The 15,470-nt window shown below is 39.1% G+C and overlaps 1 protein-coding gene across 2 annotated transcripts in view; it reads left to right on the top strand.

Annotated features, from left to right (window-relative positions):
* Nucleotides 1–15,470, top strand: part of gkap1 (G kinase anchoring protein 1) — a 50,284-nt gene that overhangs the window by 22,153 nt on the left and 12,661 nt on the right. The window contains exons 2-7 of one of the 2 annotated variants that reach the window (XM_041186789.1): nt 3,271–3,432; nt 5,294–5,371; nt 10,605–10,721; nt 13,229–13,262; nt 14,040–14,062; nt 14,588–14,731. In XM_041186789.1, the coding sequence (XP_041042723.1) occupies nt 3,271–3,432; nt 5,294–5,371; nt 10,605–10,721; nt 13,229–13,262; nt 14,040–14,062; nt 14,588–14,731 (558 nt within the window). Of the gene's footprint in view, nt 1–3,270; nt 3,433–5,293; nt 5,372–10,604; nt 10,732–13,228; nt 13,263–14,039; nt 14,063–14,587; nt 14,732–15,470 lie in introns of both variants that reach the window. The other variant, XM_041186791.1, reaches the window with a different exon arrangement.

The raw sequence follows: 15,470 nt of genomic DNA, 5'->3' as shown, positions 1-15,470 counted from the left end.
CATTTCCAAGTATTCTGAAATCTCATCCTTAATAATGGACTCTAAAATCTTACCAACGACCGAGGTCAGGCTAATTGGCCTGTAATTTCCCGTCTTTTGCCACACTCCCTTCTTAAACAGGGGGGGTTACATTAGCAATTTTCCAGTCCTTTGGGACCCTCTCTGACTCGAGTGATTCATGAAAGATCACCACTAACACCTCCACTATCTCTTCAGCTATCTCCTTCAGAACTCTGGAGTGTAATCCATCTGGTCCAGGTGATTTATCCACCTTCAGACCTTTCAGTTTTCCTAGCACCTTCTCCTTGGTAATGGCCACCATACTAACTGCTCAGATGAACCTCGACAGAAACCACTGCATCTCTCTCCAGATCTTCTTTGCAAAGGCACGATCCACAAGGAGGTGAACAATGGTCTCGTCCCCACCACAGCCACCTTGAGGGCAACGTGCAGAGGGGGTGAGACTCCTGGCGTGTTGGAAGGATCTGACGGGGAGGGCCTTTCTCACCACCAGCCAAGCTATATCTTGGTGCTTGTTGGAAAGTCCTGGCGATGAGGCATTCTGCCAAATGACTTTGACAGTCTGCTCGGGGAACCATCCCACAGGATCCAACCCCTCCTTTCCCCGCAGGGCCTCTAAGACGTTATGTGCTGACCACTGCCTGATGGACTTATGGTCAAAGGTGTTTCTCTGCATAAATTTTTCCACGAGGGACAGGTGGTACAGCACGGTCCAACTACTTGGATTGTTCCGCAGCAGCGTGGCTAGACCCATCTTTCGCAACACCAGGGACAGGTAGAACCTCAGCACGTAGTGACACTTGGTGTTTGCGTACCGAGGTCTACGCACAGCTTGATGCAGCCTCATGACGCTTCTCCTCTCCCCATTGCCTTCCTGAAATCTCTGCAACACACTTCTTCAAATCTGCTTTTTATCATCCAGCCAAAGCCTCTTCCTGTGTTCTGATGTTGCCATTGTGCTTTGATCTTGTAATTTCACCTGTCAGTTCTTGCAATAACTCATCAATCCTGGTCACAACCCGAACCAGATATCCTTCACACCTGAGCAGCCAATCATTAACTGTTTCCTGTATGACCATTTGCTGACTTGTTGACCCCCTAGATCCATTTATTTGTAGTCTCAAAGTCCTTTGATCACGACTGATATCATAGTTCAGGAATCTGTCCTCAATTTCCTTTTTTCTATTCTTGTTATCAGTTCATACCATCAATCCCTGTTTCCAAGTGATTCCAATTTAACTTGAGTCACATGGACAATGTTTCCTCGCAGATCTAAAATTAACCCTTCATCTACTAGGGGCTCATACAAAATATATAACGTACAGAAAGTATAAAAATGTTCACATTTTCTTCATAGGATAAGCCCAGCAGCTAGAGGCCAATCAGTTTAACCTTGATGGTATGAAAGCTTTTAAAAACAGCAGTCCTGGGATGAAATTACTAGTCACTGGGAAATGTGTGAATTAATTAAGGAAGGTCAGCATAGACTTGTTAAAGGCAAACCTTATTTGCATTTGATTGAGTTTTTATGATGATCGAGCAGAGAGGGTTGATGTATATTTGAACTTCTAAAAGGCATTTAATAAAGTGCCACATAATAGGTTGTCAGCAAAGTTGAAGCCTGTGGAATAAAAGGAAGCATGGATACAAGGCTGATTGAGTGACAGGAAAGAACAGTGATAAACAGCTGTTTTTCAAACTGGAGGAAGACATACACTGGGATACCTCAGGGGCTGGTACTAGACTACTGCTTTTCTTGATTTATGTTAATAACCTAGACTTGGCTGTAAAGGGCACAATTTCAAAATATGCAGAAGACACAACATTTCAAAGTATTGTGAACTGTGAGGAGGAGGATGATAGACTTCAAGAGGACATAGGCTGATAGAATGGGCGGATACATGGCAGATGAAAATTATGCAGAAGTGTGATGTGATATATCTTGGTAGGAAGAATGGGAAGAGACAATATAAGTTCAATAATTCTAATGGGGTGCATGAATAGAGACGCCTGGGAATAGATGTGCATAAATTGTTGAATGTGGCAGGGTAAGTTTACAAAGTGGTTGAAAAGGCATATGGAACCCTGGGCTTTATAAATAGAACCATGGAGCAAGGATGACCCTTTGTGAAACATTGGTTCAGCCTCAGCTGGAGTATTGTGACCAATTCTGGGCACCACATTTTAGGAAGGGTGCAAAGGCTTTTGTAGAGGGTGCAGAAAAGTTTTTTGAGAGTGGTTCCTGGGATGAGTGACTTCAGTTACTGGATAGATTGGAGCAGCTGGATTGTTACCGTTAGAGAAAGTTGAGAGGAGATTTGATAGCGCTGTTCAAAATCTTGAAAAATCTAGTTAAAATAGATAACAAGAAATTGTTCCCATTGGGAACCAATGGATGCTGATTTAAGGTCTATGGCAAAAGAACCAAGTCCATTATGAGAAAAATCTTTTTAATGTTGATTGGTTAGGATCTTGATAGCTCTAGTGGAAGTCCCAAGTTGGAGGATAGTATGATTTATAATGAGGTTTTATCAACAAAGTGTGAAAGTGTTGGAGGAAGTTTGTCATTTATAGAGTGCAGATTTTATTTAAGACAAATAGGAATGATCTTTATTGGGGTCAGTATAAACTTAATATTAAACATGCATCATGTATATTGTTTGTATATGTAGAAATCAAGTTTCAGACCTTCTCTTCACTGACCACATGTTGAACTGATAAGCCCTGTTCACGCTTACCGATATATCTTAAAATTAAATAAACTGGTCCCTGAAGTTTCAGGGTTAACAAATAAAACTAAATCCTATTTCTTGATCACTGTGTCCTTTGTTGCAACAACTGCCTGACTTTGAAAGCAAAGAGGGAGTTTTTGAAATGTATTGCCTTAAGCCCAGGCTAAAAATAATTTTATTGTGAATAAGGATGGTTTTTAAATTAAAATTAAGAATTTGATTGTGTTGTGACTTTTTTTCCATCTCCTCTTCTCTCACTCTTACCCCCCCCCTTTAAAAGTGGTAATTACTGTGTACAAATTTTTCAATTTGCAAAGGGCCTGAATTTAACCAATGACTGTAAAGCATTCAAATATGACTTTGATCCCTTCTCATAAAGCCACTTAAATGAAAGACAAACCAGAACAACTGCAAAATGATTGAAGCATCAAATGGTTTGTCTTCAGAATCAATCTTGACTTTGATCTGGTACAAAAATATATGTTTTAAATTTTTCTTGTTCTTTTTCTTTTTAAAGCTAAGAAGTCTAGCCTTTGGAAAAAATATTTCAAAATCCTGTTCTGTTGCTGCTCCCGGTGTGAATACTGGATCTTTCCAGTCAGAGCAATTCCTGAACAGCCAGAATCTACCAGTAGCAGAGGGTGAGAAGTGGGAGCAGTGGAGAGAAAAGGATGAACAGGTGAGAGCTGTTGATGGAACTCAAATACCAGTAATACTTACAATATTCTGAAATTGAATGTTTTGGTAATGTTGTAACTACCAGTGATTAATTATATTTCAGTCATTTACTTAACGATTTTTCTTAACGTTACTGTGAAACATTAAAGGGCCATTTATAATCCCTGTCCGCTTGATAAGAGTGTAGAATTTTACAGGAAGAGTTTTACAGGACTGTCAAAACTGATGAAAACACTTCAGATAATTTTTTTTACATTAAAAGTATAAATTATTCAGTTTCATTTTAGGTAAAGTGAAACTCTTGATATAAAAATTTGTATCCAGCTCACGATATGTCTGATGTACTGAAGGTTAGTCTTTATCATAACTGTACAAATGCCTTCTCACAAAACAGTAAAACACGTGGACATAAATACTGCCACCAGCTTAATGTTATAACCAGGCTTGTTTAATGTACTAGTACCTTTATGCTGTAGTAACGTCACAAGTTAACACACTGCTTGTGTATTAGTCAGCAGCAGGGGCTGGAGGGCCTGAGCTATGACAAAAGATTGGATAGGCTGGGGTTGTTTTCCTTGGAGCACTGAAGGTTGAGAGGGGACCTGATAGAGGTGTATAAGAATATGAGGGGCATAGATAGAGTGGACAGAAAGGTACTTTTTCCATTGGTAGAGGGGTCAATAATCAGGGGCATAGATTTAGGGTAAGAGGTAGAAAGATAAGAGGGGAGTGGAGGAGAAATTTTTTCACTCGGAGGGTGGTGGGAGTCTGGAACTCACTGCCTAAAAGGGTGGCTGATTCAGAAACTCTCAACATTTAAGAAGTAATTAGATATTCACTTGTGTTGTCATAGCCTCCAGGGCTATGGGTCAAGCACAGGAAAATGGGATTAATCTAGTCAGCTCTTTGTTGACTGACGTGGACACAGTGGGACGAATGGCCTCCTGTTCTGTAAATGTCTGAGAGTGAGTAATTGGCTGTCATCCTTACCACAAAAGACTAACATGTGACCAATAGTCCATTGTTGTGGTGTTTTACAACTCAAAATGCTCTTTCCAGACAATGGTTTGGAAGACAAGCTTATGGACATAGTAAAATGTGACATATTTTTGTACTGAAAAGCTGGTGACAATACAGCTATAACAGTGCAAGTAATAATGATAGCTATGCTCTAGTTAAGCTATAGTTGGCGTCCTCCAGGGGTTTAAAGAGGGAGAAGTTATCCCTGACCGAAGCTTCTGGTTGCTGCCCCAATTGGAAATGTGCCTGTGTGGACATCAGTTAAAGGCCACATTTGGCTTTTGCGTTTTCTTTAGTCAAATAGCCTCACTGTCCATGCTCGGCATCAGAGATGATTCCTTGGGCGAGATACATGTCTGTGGAATGATTCCTAGCAAAAAGTGAATGGCTTCAGGAATCAGAAAATTAATGAGAAAGAGGAAAATAGTGTCTTGGTTTGTGTTCTGTTGCCAGACATTAGTACTTTTCCTGCCCCCCCACCAGAAATTTCCAAATGCCATGAAGTGGATATGTTGCCACTCAGTTTTCAAATCCTAGATTGTAAATGCTCAATTTAAAAGATTATAGACCGCCGCCATTTAGCAGGTATTGGAAATTTTGAAAATATTTAATAATTTAAAATTGGAGGGACCATTTAATATAGACTATATTGTGATCAGAGGATTTCTAGAATTGATCATATATTTCACTGAACATTTGTATGCTCTTTTCGTACATAATATATAAAATAAAAACAGAAAATGCTGGAAAAACTCAGCAGGTCTGACAGCATCTGTGGAGCTAACATTAACAGAGTTAACATTTCGAGTCCGTATGACCCTTTTTTCTTGTTTTGTAAACAGCTGACAAGTGAATTATATGAAGCAGACCTCCAAAAAGCTTTACTGATTAGCAAGTTGGAATATGAGGAGCATAAGAATGTACGTATATATCTGACATCTAAAAAATAAGTTCATAATTTTTAAAAAATTGTTGCCGCATGAGATACTGTCTTGAGAACTGAGACTCTGTTTCATTAGGGTGTTGCATGCAAGGTATCTAGTATGGATACAGGTGCCTCTTATTTTCTCTGAAATGTAACATAAAAACAGTTACCAATAATGTCTTCGTATACTATTGTTTTTTCTGGATGGTGCCTTGTCCATTTTAGAAGAAATCCAAATCTAAACAAGCCCATATTTGTTCTGACTCACTTTTGTCTTGTTTCCCATCCCAGTTTATCCAGTCAAACGAACTCATGGTGTACTCATTATTAACTTCAGCACTTTGTAGCATTCTGATGACTTTTACACTTGTGTATACACTGCAGAAAGAAATAAACCAATCACAAAGGACCTGGTTTTCACAGTGAGTTGGTTTGGCAAAACAAATGAATCAATTTAGGAATAAATCTTGCTTTTTGTGTATATTATTATAAGCTATATAAATAATATCTAGGACAGTGCATTCTAATTGATTTAATGTTTCCTCACCCATCCCATGCACACCTGAAGAAAAAGGCCATGTTTTTATTTTTGTTTTGAAATCATTATTGGTTTTTGCTATGTGTTCTAAGTAGTTGAAGATCTGCTTATTCCATACATTGCTAGTTTGCACATCTCAACTTTTATATTTAGAAATGTTCCATGTTGTGTAACCTTTGTCTCTGCAAACTCAGGCCTTATATTGTGGTGGGTAAAAATATTGAGTCAATACATTACGATGACACTGAACAAAGTTATCTGACTATTATAATTTATCTTCAGGAACATAAGAACAGACGCAGGCCATTCAGCATTTCAAGCCTTGTTCCTCCATTCAGTTAGGTCATATCTGACTGTACCTCAAAGTCCTCCATGATCAGTACATTCTTCCTGAGGTGTGGTGCACAAAAGTGAACACTGTAATCCAGATGAAGACTGATCAACGCTCTCTGTACAAATGAACCATCACTTCCTCATTTTTGTATTCCAATTTCCTTGAGATAACTACCATCACCCTATTAGCCTCTTTGATTTACTTTTTTTTTACATGTCCAGTAGAGTCATGGAGGTCTACAGCACAGGAAAAGGCCCTTCGGCTCATTGAGTGTGCAGCGGTCAAAACAAGCACCTAACTATTCTAATCCCATTTTCCAGCACTCGACCCATAACCTTGTATGCCATGGCATCGCAAGTGCACATCCAAATACTACTTAAATGTTATGAGGGTTTCTGCCTCTACCACCCTTTCAGGCAGTGAGTTCTAGATTCCCACTACCCTTTGGGTGAAAAAATTCTTCCTCACATCCCCTCTAAACCTCCTGCCCCTTAACTTAAATCTATGCCCCCTGGTTATTGATCCCTCCACCAAGGGGAAAAGTTCCTTCCTGTCTACCCTATCTATGCCCCTCATAATTTTATACACCTCAATCATGTCCCCCCTCAATCTCCTCTGCTCCAGGAAAAATAACCCCGGTCTACCCAATCTCTCCTCATAACTAAAACTCTCCAGCCCAGGCAACATCCCGGTAAATCTCATCTGCACTCTCTCTAGTGCAATCACATCCTTCTTAAAATGCGAATTCCAGAACTGTATGCAGTACTCTAGCTGTGGCCCAACCAGTGTTTTATACAGTTCCAGCATAACCTCCTTACTCTTATATTCTATGCCTCAGCTAATAAGGGCAAGTATCCCATATGCCTTCTTAACCACCTTATCTACCTGTCCTGCTACCTTAAGGAACCGGTGGACATGCACGCCAAGGTCCCTCTGATCCTCGGCACTTCCCAGTGTCCTACCATTCATCGTGTATTCCTGTGCCTTGTTTGTCCTGCCTAAGTCACACTTATCCGGATTAAATTCCATTTGCCACTGATCAGCCTGCCTATATCCTCCAGTATTCTAAGGCTATCCCCCTCACTATTTACTGCTCCACCAATTTTCGTGTCATCCACGAACTTACTGATCAACCCTCCTACATTCAGGTCTAAATTGTTTATGTATACCACAAACAGCAAGGGACCCAACACCAATCCCTGTGGAACCCCACTGGACACAGGCATCCAGTTACAAAAACACCCCTCGACCATCACCCTCTGCTTCCTATCACTCAGCCAATTCTCGATCCAATTTGCCAAATAGCCTTGAATCCCATAGGCTCTTGTCTTCGTTATCAGTCTCCCATGCAGAACCTTATCAAAAGCCTTGCTGAAGTCCAAGTAGACTACGTCAAATGCATTGCTCTCATCTATACACCTGGTCACCTCTTGGAAAAATTCAATCAAATTGGCCAGACATGACCTCCCCTTAACAAAACCATGTTGACTGTCCTTGATTAATCCCTGCCTCTCCAAGTGTAGATTAATTCTGTCCCTCCAATAGTTTCCGCACTTCTGAGGTTTGACTGACTGGTATGTAGCTCCCTGGTTTATCCATTCCTCCCTTCTTGAGTAATGGTACCACATTGGCTGTCCTCCAGTCTTCTGACACCTCTCCTTTGGCCAGAGAGGTGTTGAAAATTATTGCCAGTGCCCCTGCTATCTCCTCCCTTGCCTCACTCAACAGCCTGGGATACATTTCATCTGGGCCTGAAGATTTATCCACTTTTAAGCCTGCCAAACCATTTGGAACTTCCTCCCTTGCTATGCTAATTTCTTTAATTATATCACAGTCTTTCTGCCTGATTTCCATACCCACATCGTCTCTCTCACTTATGAACACCGACATAAAGTATTTATTTAAAACCCTACCTGCATCTTCCGGCTCCACACACAGATTACCACTATGGCCCTTAATGGGCCCCACTCTTTCCCTAGTTATCCTCTTACTCTTGATGTACTTGTAAAATAACTTTGGATTTTCCTTTATTTTACCTGCCAATGTTTTTTCATGCCCTTTTTTTGCTCTCCTAATTTCCTTTTTAAGTTCCCCCTACACACTTTATACTCCTCTAGGGCTTCCGCTGTTTTGAGCCCTCAGTATCGGCCATAAGCCTCCCTTTTTCTCTTTGTCCAATCCTGTGTATCCCTCGACATCCAGGTTCCCTGGATTTGTTGGTGTCACCCTTTACCTTTACTGGAATATATTGGCCCTGCATTCTCCCTATTTCCTTCTTGAAGGAGTCCCACTGCTCTTACGCAGATTTACCTAAAAGTAGCTGCTCCCAGTCCACTCTGGCTAAATCATATCTGATCTTATTAAAATTGGCCTTCACCCAATTTAGAACTCTGATTTCTGGCTCATCCTTGTCCTTTTCTGTAACAACCTTGAATCTAAAGGAGTTATGATCTTTAGTCTTTAGTAATTTGTGTAGACTCCTTTGCTTCTCCACAGTTTCTGTTCCTTCAGCATTAAGAAAATAGTCCAATTTATCTTTCTCTGATCAAAAGTGGATGGCTCCAGACCTCTGAACATTGATTTCCATCTGCCATAGTTTTGCTCACACCATTAGTCTGTGTCCTTTTTTATTTCCCTGCTCTTATCTGCACAATTTACTCTGCATCCTAACAGTGGTATCATATACAAGACTGTGTATACAATTCGATTGCTTTGTTCAGGTAATTGATATATTTATGATGGAAAGCTAAGGTTTCAATACAAATCATTCAAAAACATCACTTGTCAATGTGCTGCCTGTCAATTTGTTACCCCTTGTCTCTACATTGTCTTTTCTCTCTCAGCTCTTGTCACATGATTACCTCTAATTTCATGCGTTTTTTTGCTAATAATCTCTTGTGCGGTATCTTGTCAAATGCCTTCTGGGAGTTCATATAGGCAGCATCTATAAATATGCCATTTTCCGGCATGCTAGCAACCTCCTCAAAAAATTCAGTTAAGTTAGTCTGACAGGACCTACACTTCATAGACCCATGTTGATTTATTTTGTTTCAATCAACCCCGTTATGATCCGTAACCAAATTTACCAAAACAACCCCCCCGCCAAAAGAAATTGCCAACAAGATTTCACTTTTTATAATTTACTTTAACATGAATCAGAACCAATGAAAATTAAGCCTGAATCAAATGGCACTCTAAATAAAAACGTAAATTTAACTTTAAATGGTCAATGCACCAAAGATACAGCTTGCACATCCACAAGCATTCCCCTTTAGCATATATGGAATTACCTAGCTACATAGTTCACCATACGTTGTTCTTTGTTCACACAGGGTAAGTCAAAAGTTTTATAGACAACAACTTTCATCTCTGAGTTTCATGGGTATAATTATCATCAAAATGGCACATTTCTACAAATCCTCTCTCCCTCTGGTCAAGACAGTCCTGATGGTTAGCTCTTTCAGAACTTTTTCTGACGACCAATCAAGAATACCTGGTTCATGATCTGGTTCTCTGATGCAAACTCTCAGCTTTTACGCAGGCCTGAGCTATTCACACTACTTTTTATGATTCAGTCCCTTTTATTTTGCATGTACTTCCTCAAGAGCCTCTGGAATTCTATTTTTCAAAACAAAAAAAATGACCTTTGCATGGAGCTTTGCTAGCTTCTCATACAAATACTATGTATCTCTTTCTATCTGTGTGCTGATTGCCTCACTTTCCTCCTCCTCCCACCTACCCCCTTCTGTTTGTAGATCTCCTTTGTCCTTTATAGCAGTAGCTTCTTTATCTGTCTTTTCTGTGCCTGGCCACATGACGTTTTGTATCTTAACTTCCTTACTGTTGGTACTGCTTCCAGGTCAAGGCTCACAAGGTCATATGGACAAGCATTTCTTATTATCCAAGAAAATTACAATCGATCCCTTTACAATTGATAAAACTCTTCAAGTCCTTTTCGAGCATTCTTAAAAACAATTGTGGATTCCATAAATATTTTAAAGAAATTACAGTTTTTCCTTCCTGTACTGCTTCCAGATCAGAGGCCGTAACAACTTTGTCCAAGTGCTCACTCACTCTGTCCCCCTTGATAACTGTTAGCAATTTTTCTCACCTGATGCTAAATTGACAGGGCTGTAAGGTACCAGGTTCTCCATCGCTTCTTAAATGATGGAGTGACGTTTGCAATTTACCAATCTAAATGCACAATTTCCTCATTCTGCTTTACTGTCCCCTTTCTAATTATAATGCAAGACCATAACGGATTATTGTCTTGTTACCGTTTTGAATATACATTAATATCATTAATATTAAACTCTCATTACTTTAAATTCAAACCACTTTTCTAATTTTTTGCAGTGTTATGCTAATAATACTTCTGTCAAAACAAAAGGACCTAGTAGAAAAGAAAAAAGAAAACACCTTCAGGGAAAAGATAAACCAGCCACAGTTTCATTAAAAGATTTTCAAACTGATGCAAGTACAGGTAGTATTCGAGTTATGTTGGTACTCAATTTTATTTTGAAATGTGTGATTATTTTAGTAAAACAAAATCTGATATTCATGCACAGGAACTTTTCTCTTTTTAAAAACTACAGCCAGATTTTATTTAATATGAAACATTACAGCACAAAAATAGACCATTTGCCAAACTGTGCCATGAGCCAGTTAGCCTAATCCCACCTCCTTACTTGATTCCCACAATCTTCAAAATAAGTGAAGCAGAGGCCATGGAGTTTGGGATAGTCAAGTCTGGGGGATCAAAAGCATAGATGAGGGCTTCAATAGCAGATGGGCTGAGATGAGCAATATTATAGAGGTTGAAGTAGGCAGTCTTCATGATGGAGAACTTATGGGGTCAGAAGCTCAGTTTGAGTTTAAACAGGTTGTGAACTTCCTGGTTCAGGCTGAGACAGGAAAGGAGATGAAATTGGTGGTAAGAAAGTGGGATTTGTGGTGAATATTATAAGCTTTGTACCGTCCTCATTTGGAAAGATCCTAAGTCAGATTATTGGGGGCCAGACCTTATACAGTTGATTTTACGGTGGGTAATTTGGGTGACAAAAACTGAGGCTCTATTTTAACTATGTGCGTTTCAATATTTAAATAGCATGTTTTAAAAATAACTCCCATGTCAAATTTCTCATTGTGCAAAGCTGTGCCAGCAGCCATAAAAGTTGTCCACGTTATGAGCCCTGGGATCCGGCCAGCTCGAGTAGGTTTCTTAAATATGACTTCTGTTGCAGGTTTAATAAATGATTGCACTTTCAGTTAGAAGATCCTGTACTCTTCCCAATATATTCGTTGATTTTAGTGGATAGTCATCAACTTTGCCAATTTTATTTCTGTGTTCTTGGTAGAACTTTTTTGGCATTAGAATTATAATGAAGTAACCAGAAACATTGTACAAAGTGATGAGAATGACAATTGCTTTGGGGTATCCAAATTTGCAGGATTGAGATGAGGAGGAGTTCCTGAGGGGCCAATAAAAGCAGCTTTGTGCGCTATTCAGCTGATGCCTTTATGCACCAGGGATTGTGTTGACCCCCTCTTAATTTAGTTTCCAGTGAGCTTTGCTACAACTTGCTTTTCCTTTCCAGTTAAGTCCTCTTTTCCTACTGTTTCTTTTGCCTTTTATGTTATTAGTGTTTTACAAATGGTCGTCTACTTTGTCACCCCATTTTGCAAAGCCCAGTAGCATATAAAAGTTACCAAATTTCTGTTCGCTGAACACCCAATCAGAGATTTGTATCCCATGTGTACCCCTCTCTTTCTAAGAGAAATTATTTTTGCATAATTGATGTTGCTGTATACCTAGCTGGCAACCTTTTTGATTTTTAACGTGAAGTTCGATATTGTCATTAGAAATTCCCCCTATACGTTCACATTTCACTGCTTTGCTGGAAGTGTCATGGCAACTCTGTTTCATGCATAAACCAGGTTTCGACTGCACTTCTGGAAGTAACAACAGAGAAGTGTGAGCAGATCTGAGGAACAAGTGAGGAACTTCTCAGCCATAGTGTAAGCAAGCTCACTGAAGCGAAAACTGCTAACCTTAACTCTGCGTTGGGGGTTGAGAGTCAGTTGCAGGATGAACAAATCTCTACAATAGGTCTGTAGTCAGGCTGTTTTGGGGTGGAACAAGGGAATAGTGAATCCTTGGTTTGCTTTGGAAGAAATTAAATACAAGTTGATGTTTTGTATGCAAACAAATAATGACTTATTAATTTATTTTTCCATTTAAGGCACCAAGCAGGCAGCAACACTGAATCCTAATAGGGCAAAATAAAATGTACAAAAAGCTGCAAAACAATGGGCAATAAAGTAATTTTTAAAGCTGGGACAAGCATTTTAATCAATGGCTTTTTATCTATTCCTGTAACATCTCTGGGCCCAAGGACTCATGAGAACTTCAACGTAGGGGCAAAAAAGTGGATGCTCCACAAAGCCACAGCACTCGGGCAAAGAACATCTTTTATTATTTTTGAAACTGAGTCAGGGAGGGGGCTGTTACTTGCTATTTGATTATTTCTCTATCAGCATGGACACTAGGACTTGCAAAAATAAATGTATATTGTTCAGAGCTACAGACTAACAGGTAACACTTTTTTTTTAAACTGAAAGAGACCTATTTAAACTGAGGAATATTTAAAGATCTATGAAATGAAATTACTTGTGGGGGATGCCTGAGTTTTGGAGGGAGCAGAGTTGGGAATCAGTCTGAGGGAAATGTTACATGCCACCAATAGAGAGAATGCATATTGCAGGCAATACCTGTTAGTGAGTAATAGTTGGCATCCTCCTTGCATCTCCTTGATAACCTTATTGTGCCTTTATTCCCTAGAGGTCTTGCCAATGCCCTATACAACTGTAGCAAAACTTCCGCACTTTTATATTCCATTCTGTTATGTTATGATTTTCTAATTTTAGTTAATATATACCTATTGACCCTCACTTAATATCTGTTTATTTCTCTTTTATAGCCTGGAAACTGTTCCACTCATTACAAACATTGTGGTATGTTTGCTAGGTCAATTCCTTTTAATTGTACTGCCTATATTTGTTTTCCATGGGCAGCAGACAGTGCAGGTTATGGTTTGAGGAGATACTTGGGCCTTTTCGTAGATGCATTTAAGAAAAGCTAGATAAACGCACATGGGGAAAAAATACCCCAATGGGGTTAAATGAAGAGGATGGGGAAGAGGCTTGTATGGAACATAAACATCAACGTGGAATTGTTGGGCTGAATGGCCTGTTTCTGTGCTGCAAATACACTGGTACGGGAAGAATAGCATAGTGCCGGTCTATAAATCAACCAACAGAAGGAGTGGTGGTCAATGGCAAGTTAAATGTGTCTCATATATGACTACTGTAATCCCCCACCCATTTTAAACTTCCTCCCCTAAAGTGCAGTATTATCAAGATGGATTGAAAATGTTATTTCCATTTGATGCCTTGTGCAGTGATCCTGACAACTACCAGTTAATATAACCGTTATTATAATTGTTAGGCAACCCTGAATCTCAAATATTTAACTTATGAATCAAGATGCAATTTTGATTTTTTTTAACTTATTAAAACTAATCCTGGCAGATGTTTAAAAATACAGCATTTTCATCTTTGCATTCTGCGAAAAATCAATTTTACAGCAACTCATGTGGGACTTTGAACATGCTGATGTTTAGTTTGTGCCATTCTCTATCAAAGTTTTATTAGCCACAGTTTAGTGCATGAAATGTGTGGCCATGTTTTCTTTTTATACACCATATTAACTTTCATTTTCTATTTCTTTAGACCTGACAAACAAAAAATCTGAGGTATGCAACTTAGCTGTTTGTGCTAATAATCTTTTTTCTCTATTTAAAAGAAATTTATATTTAAATTTCTTTTATAAATTGTTTTTTTTTATAATGCCTGGAATTTGAAATGTAATTTGAAAATGCATTTTAAGAAAGCGATGGATAAAGCTTAAGATAATTGCCAAAAAGAACTTGAAGGAGACGAGGAGCCTTTTTGTATGCAGCGAGCTACGACCTGGAATGCACTACATGGCGGTGGAAACAGATTTAATAATAACTTTCAAAAGGGAATTGGATATATACTTGAAAAGGAATTAAATCACAGAGCTATGGAGAAAATAAGGCAGTGGAATTAATTGATTTGCTTTTTCAAAGATTCAGCTCAGAGATGACGGGGCTATATGCCTCCATGCAAATCCAAGACGTTCAAAACTGACATGAGTTCGTTGAAATCGGTTTTGTAGCAACTTGGTTAAGGATGAGCATATCTTCAACATGCCTTTCATGCTAGCCTTGTGCTGACTACTGTATTCTTGTCTCCAGGAGCCAAAATTCTTGCATGCAACAGCAGAAGAGGATAGCTTCTTTAATAAGCTAGAAGAAGATGCAAGTAAAATATTGTTGATGGAGAGAAGAAAACAATTATCAAGTTCAAATGGACTGGACATCACTACACAAGAGAGTCAAGTATGTATTTGCTAAAATGTTTTTAAGTTGGCAGCTAGCTTCCATTGTGTTGTTTGTTTGGAGTAGATGCACAGTTGTGATTATTTAGCTGCTAACCACAACTTTAAGGCTACTGATTAGGTACTTTCAGTGGGAAGTTTTAAATAGGAGCTGATGTCAATTAAAGTTTAATTGCAATTGGTTCAGGGAAGTTTGCAGATTAACAAGTGTTTGGAAATTTCCAGGTCCTAGTCGGATTTTTAAAAAATGCACATCTTCCTTTCACTTATTCGTCTACTTCTGACGGATTGGGATGAAATGGATGTTTTCAAGACTCTTATAATCTCTTAGATAAATAGATACCAAAGATTTTTCTCAAATAAACCAGTTAGAGAAATGAGATTACATGCTCTGAGATTAGGTACTCTGAGTAAGTGGTGATGAGCCCAAGGAGGAGGAAAATGTCTTGGAGAAACTACTGAGTCCCTAGGTTTGAGGGATTGAATTAACACAAGACACTAAAGATAAACCATCTTTAGTTTAATTGTACCAGCTGAAAATTCCATTTTCTGGCATTGTCAGAATAGGTGTATGTCTTCAGGGCTGGGATTTTATGTGCCCCCTGCTCCTGGGATTTTACCAGCAGCAGAGGAGGCCCACCTGTTCTTAGGTCAATTGACGCCCTTAAGTAATCAATTAATCGCCTCTAAAGGGCCTCTTCCTGTCGCTGCTGATTGTTTACCAATGGCAGATGGGCATT

The sequence above is a fragment of the Carcharodon carcharias genome, chromosome 4 (genome assembly GCF_017639515.1).
Source record: "Carcharodon carcharias isolate sCarCar2 chromosome 4, sCarCar2.pri, whole genome shotgun sequence".
Lineage (NCBI taxonomy): Eukaryota > Metazoa > Chordata > Chondrichthyes > Lamniformes > Lamnidae > Carcharodon > Carcharodon carcharias.
Note: the sequence above shows the minus strand (reverse complement) of the source record. Positions and strands in the feature narration are given on the sequence as shown.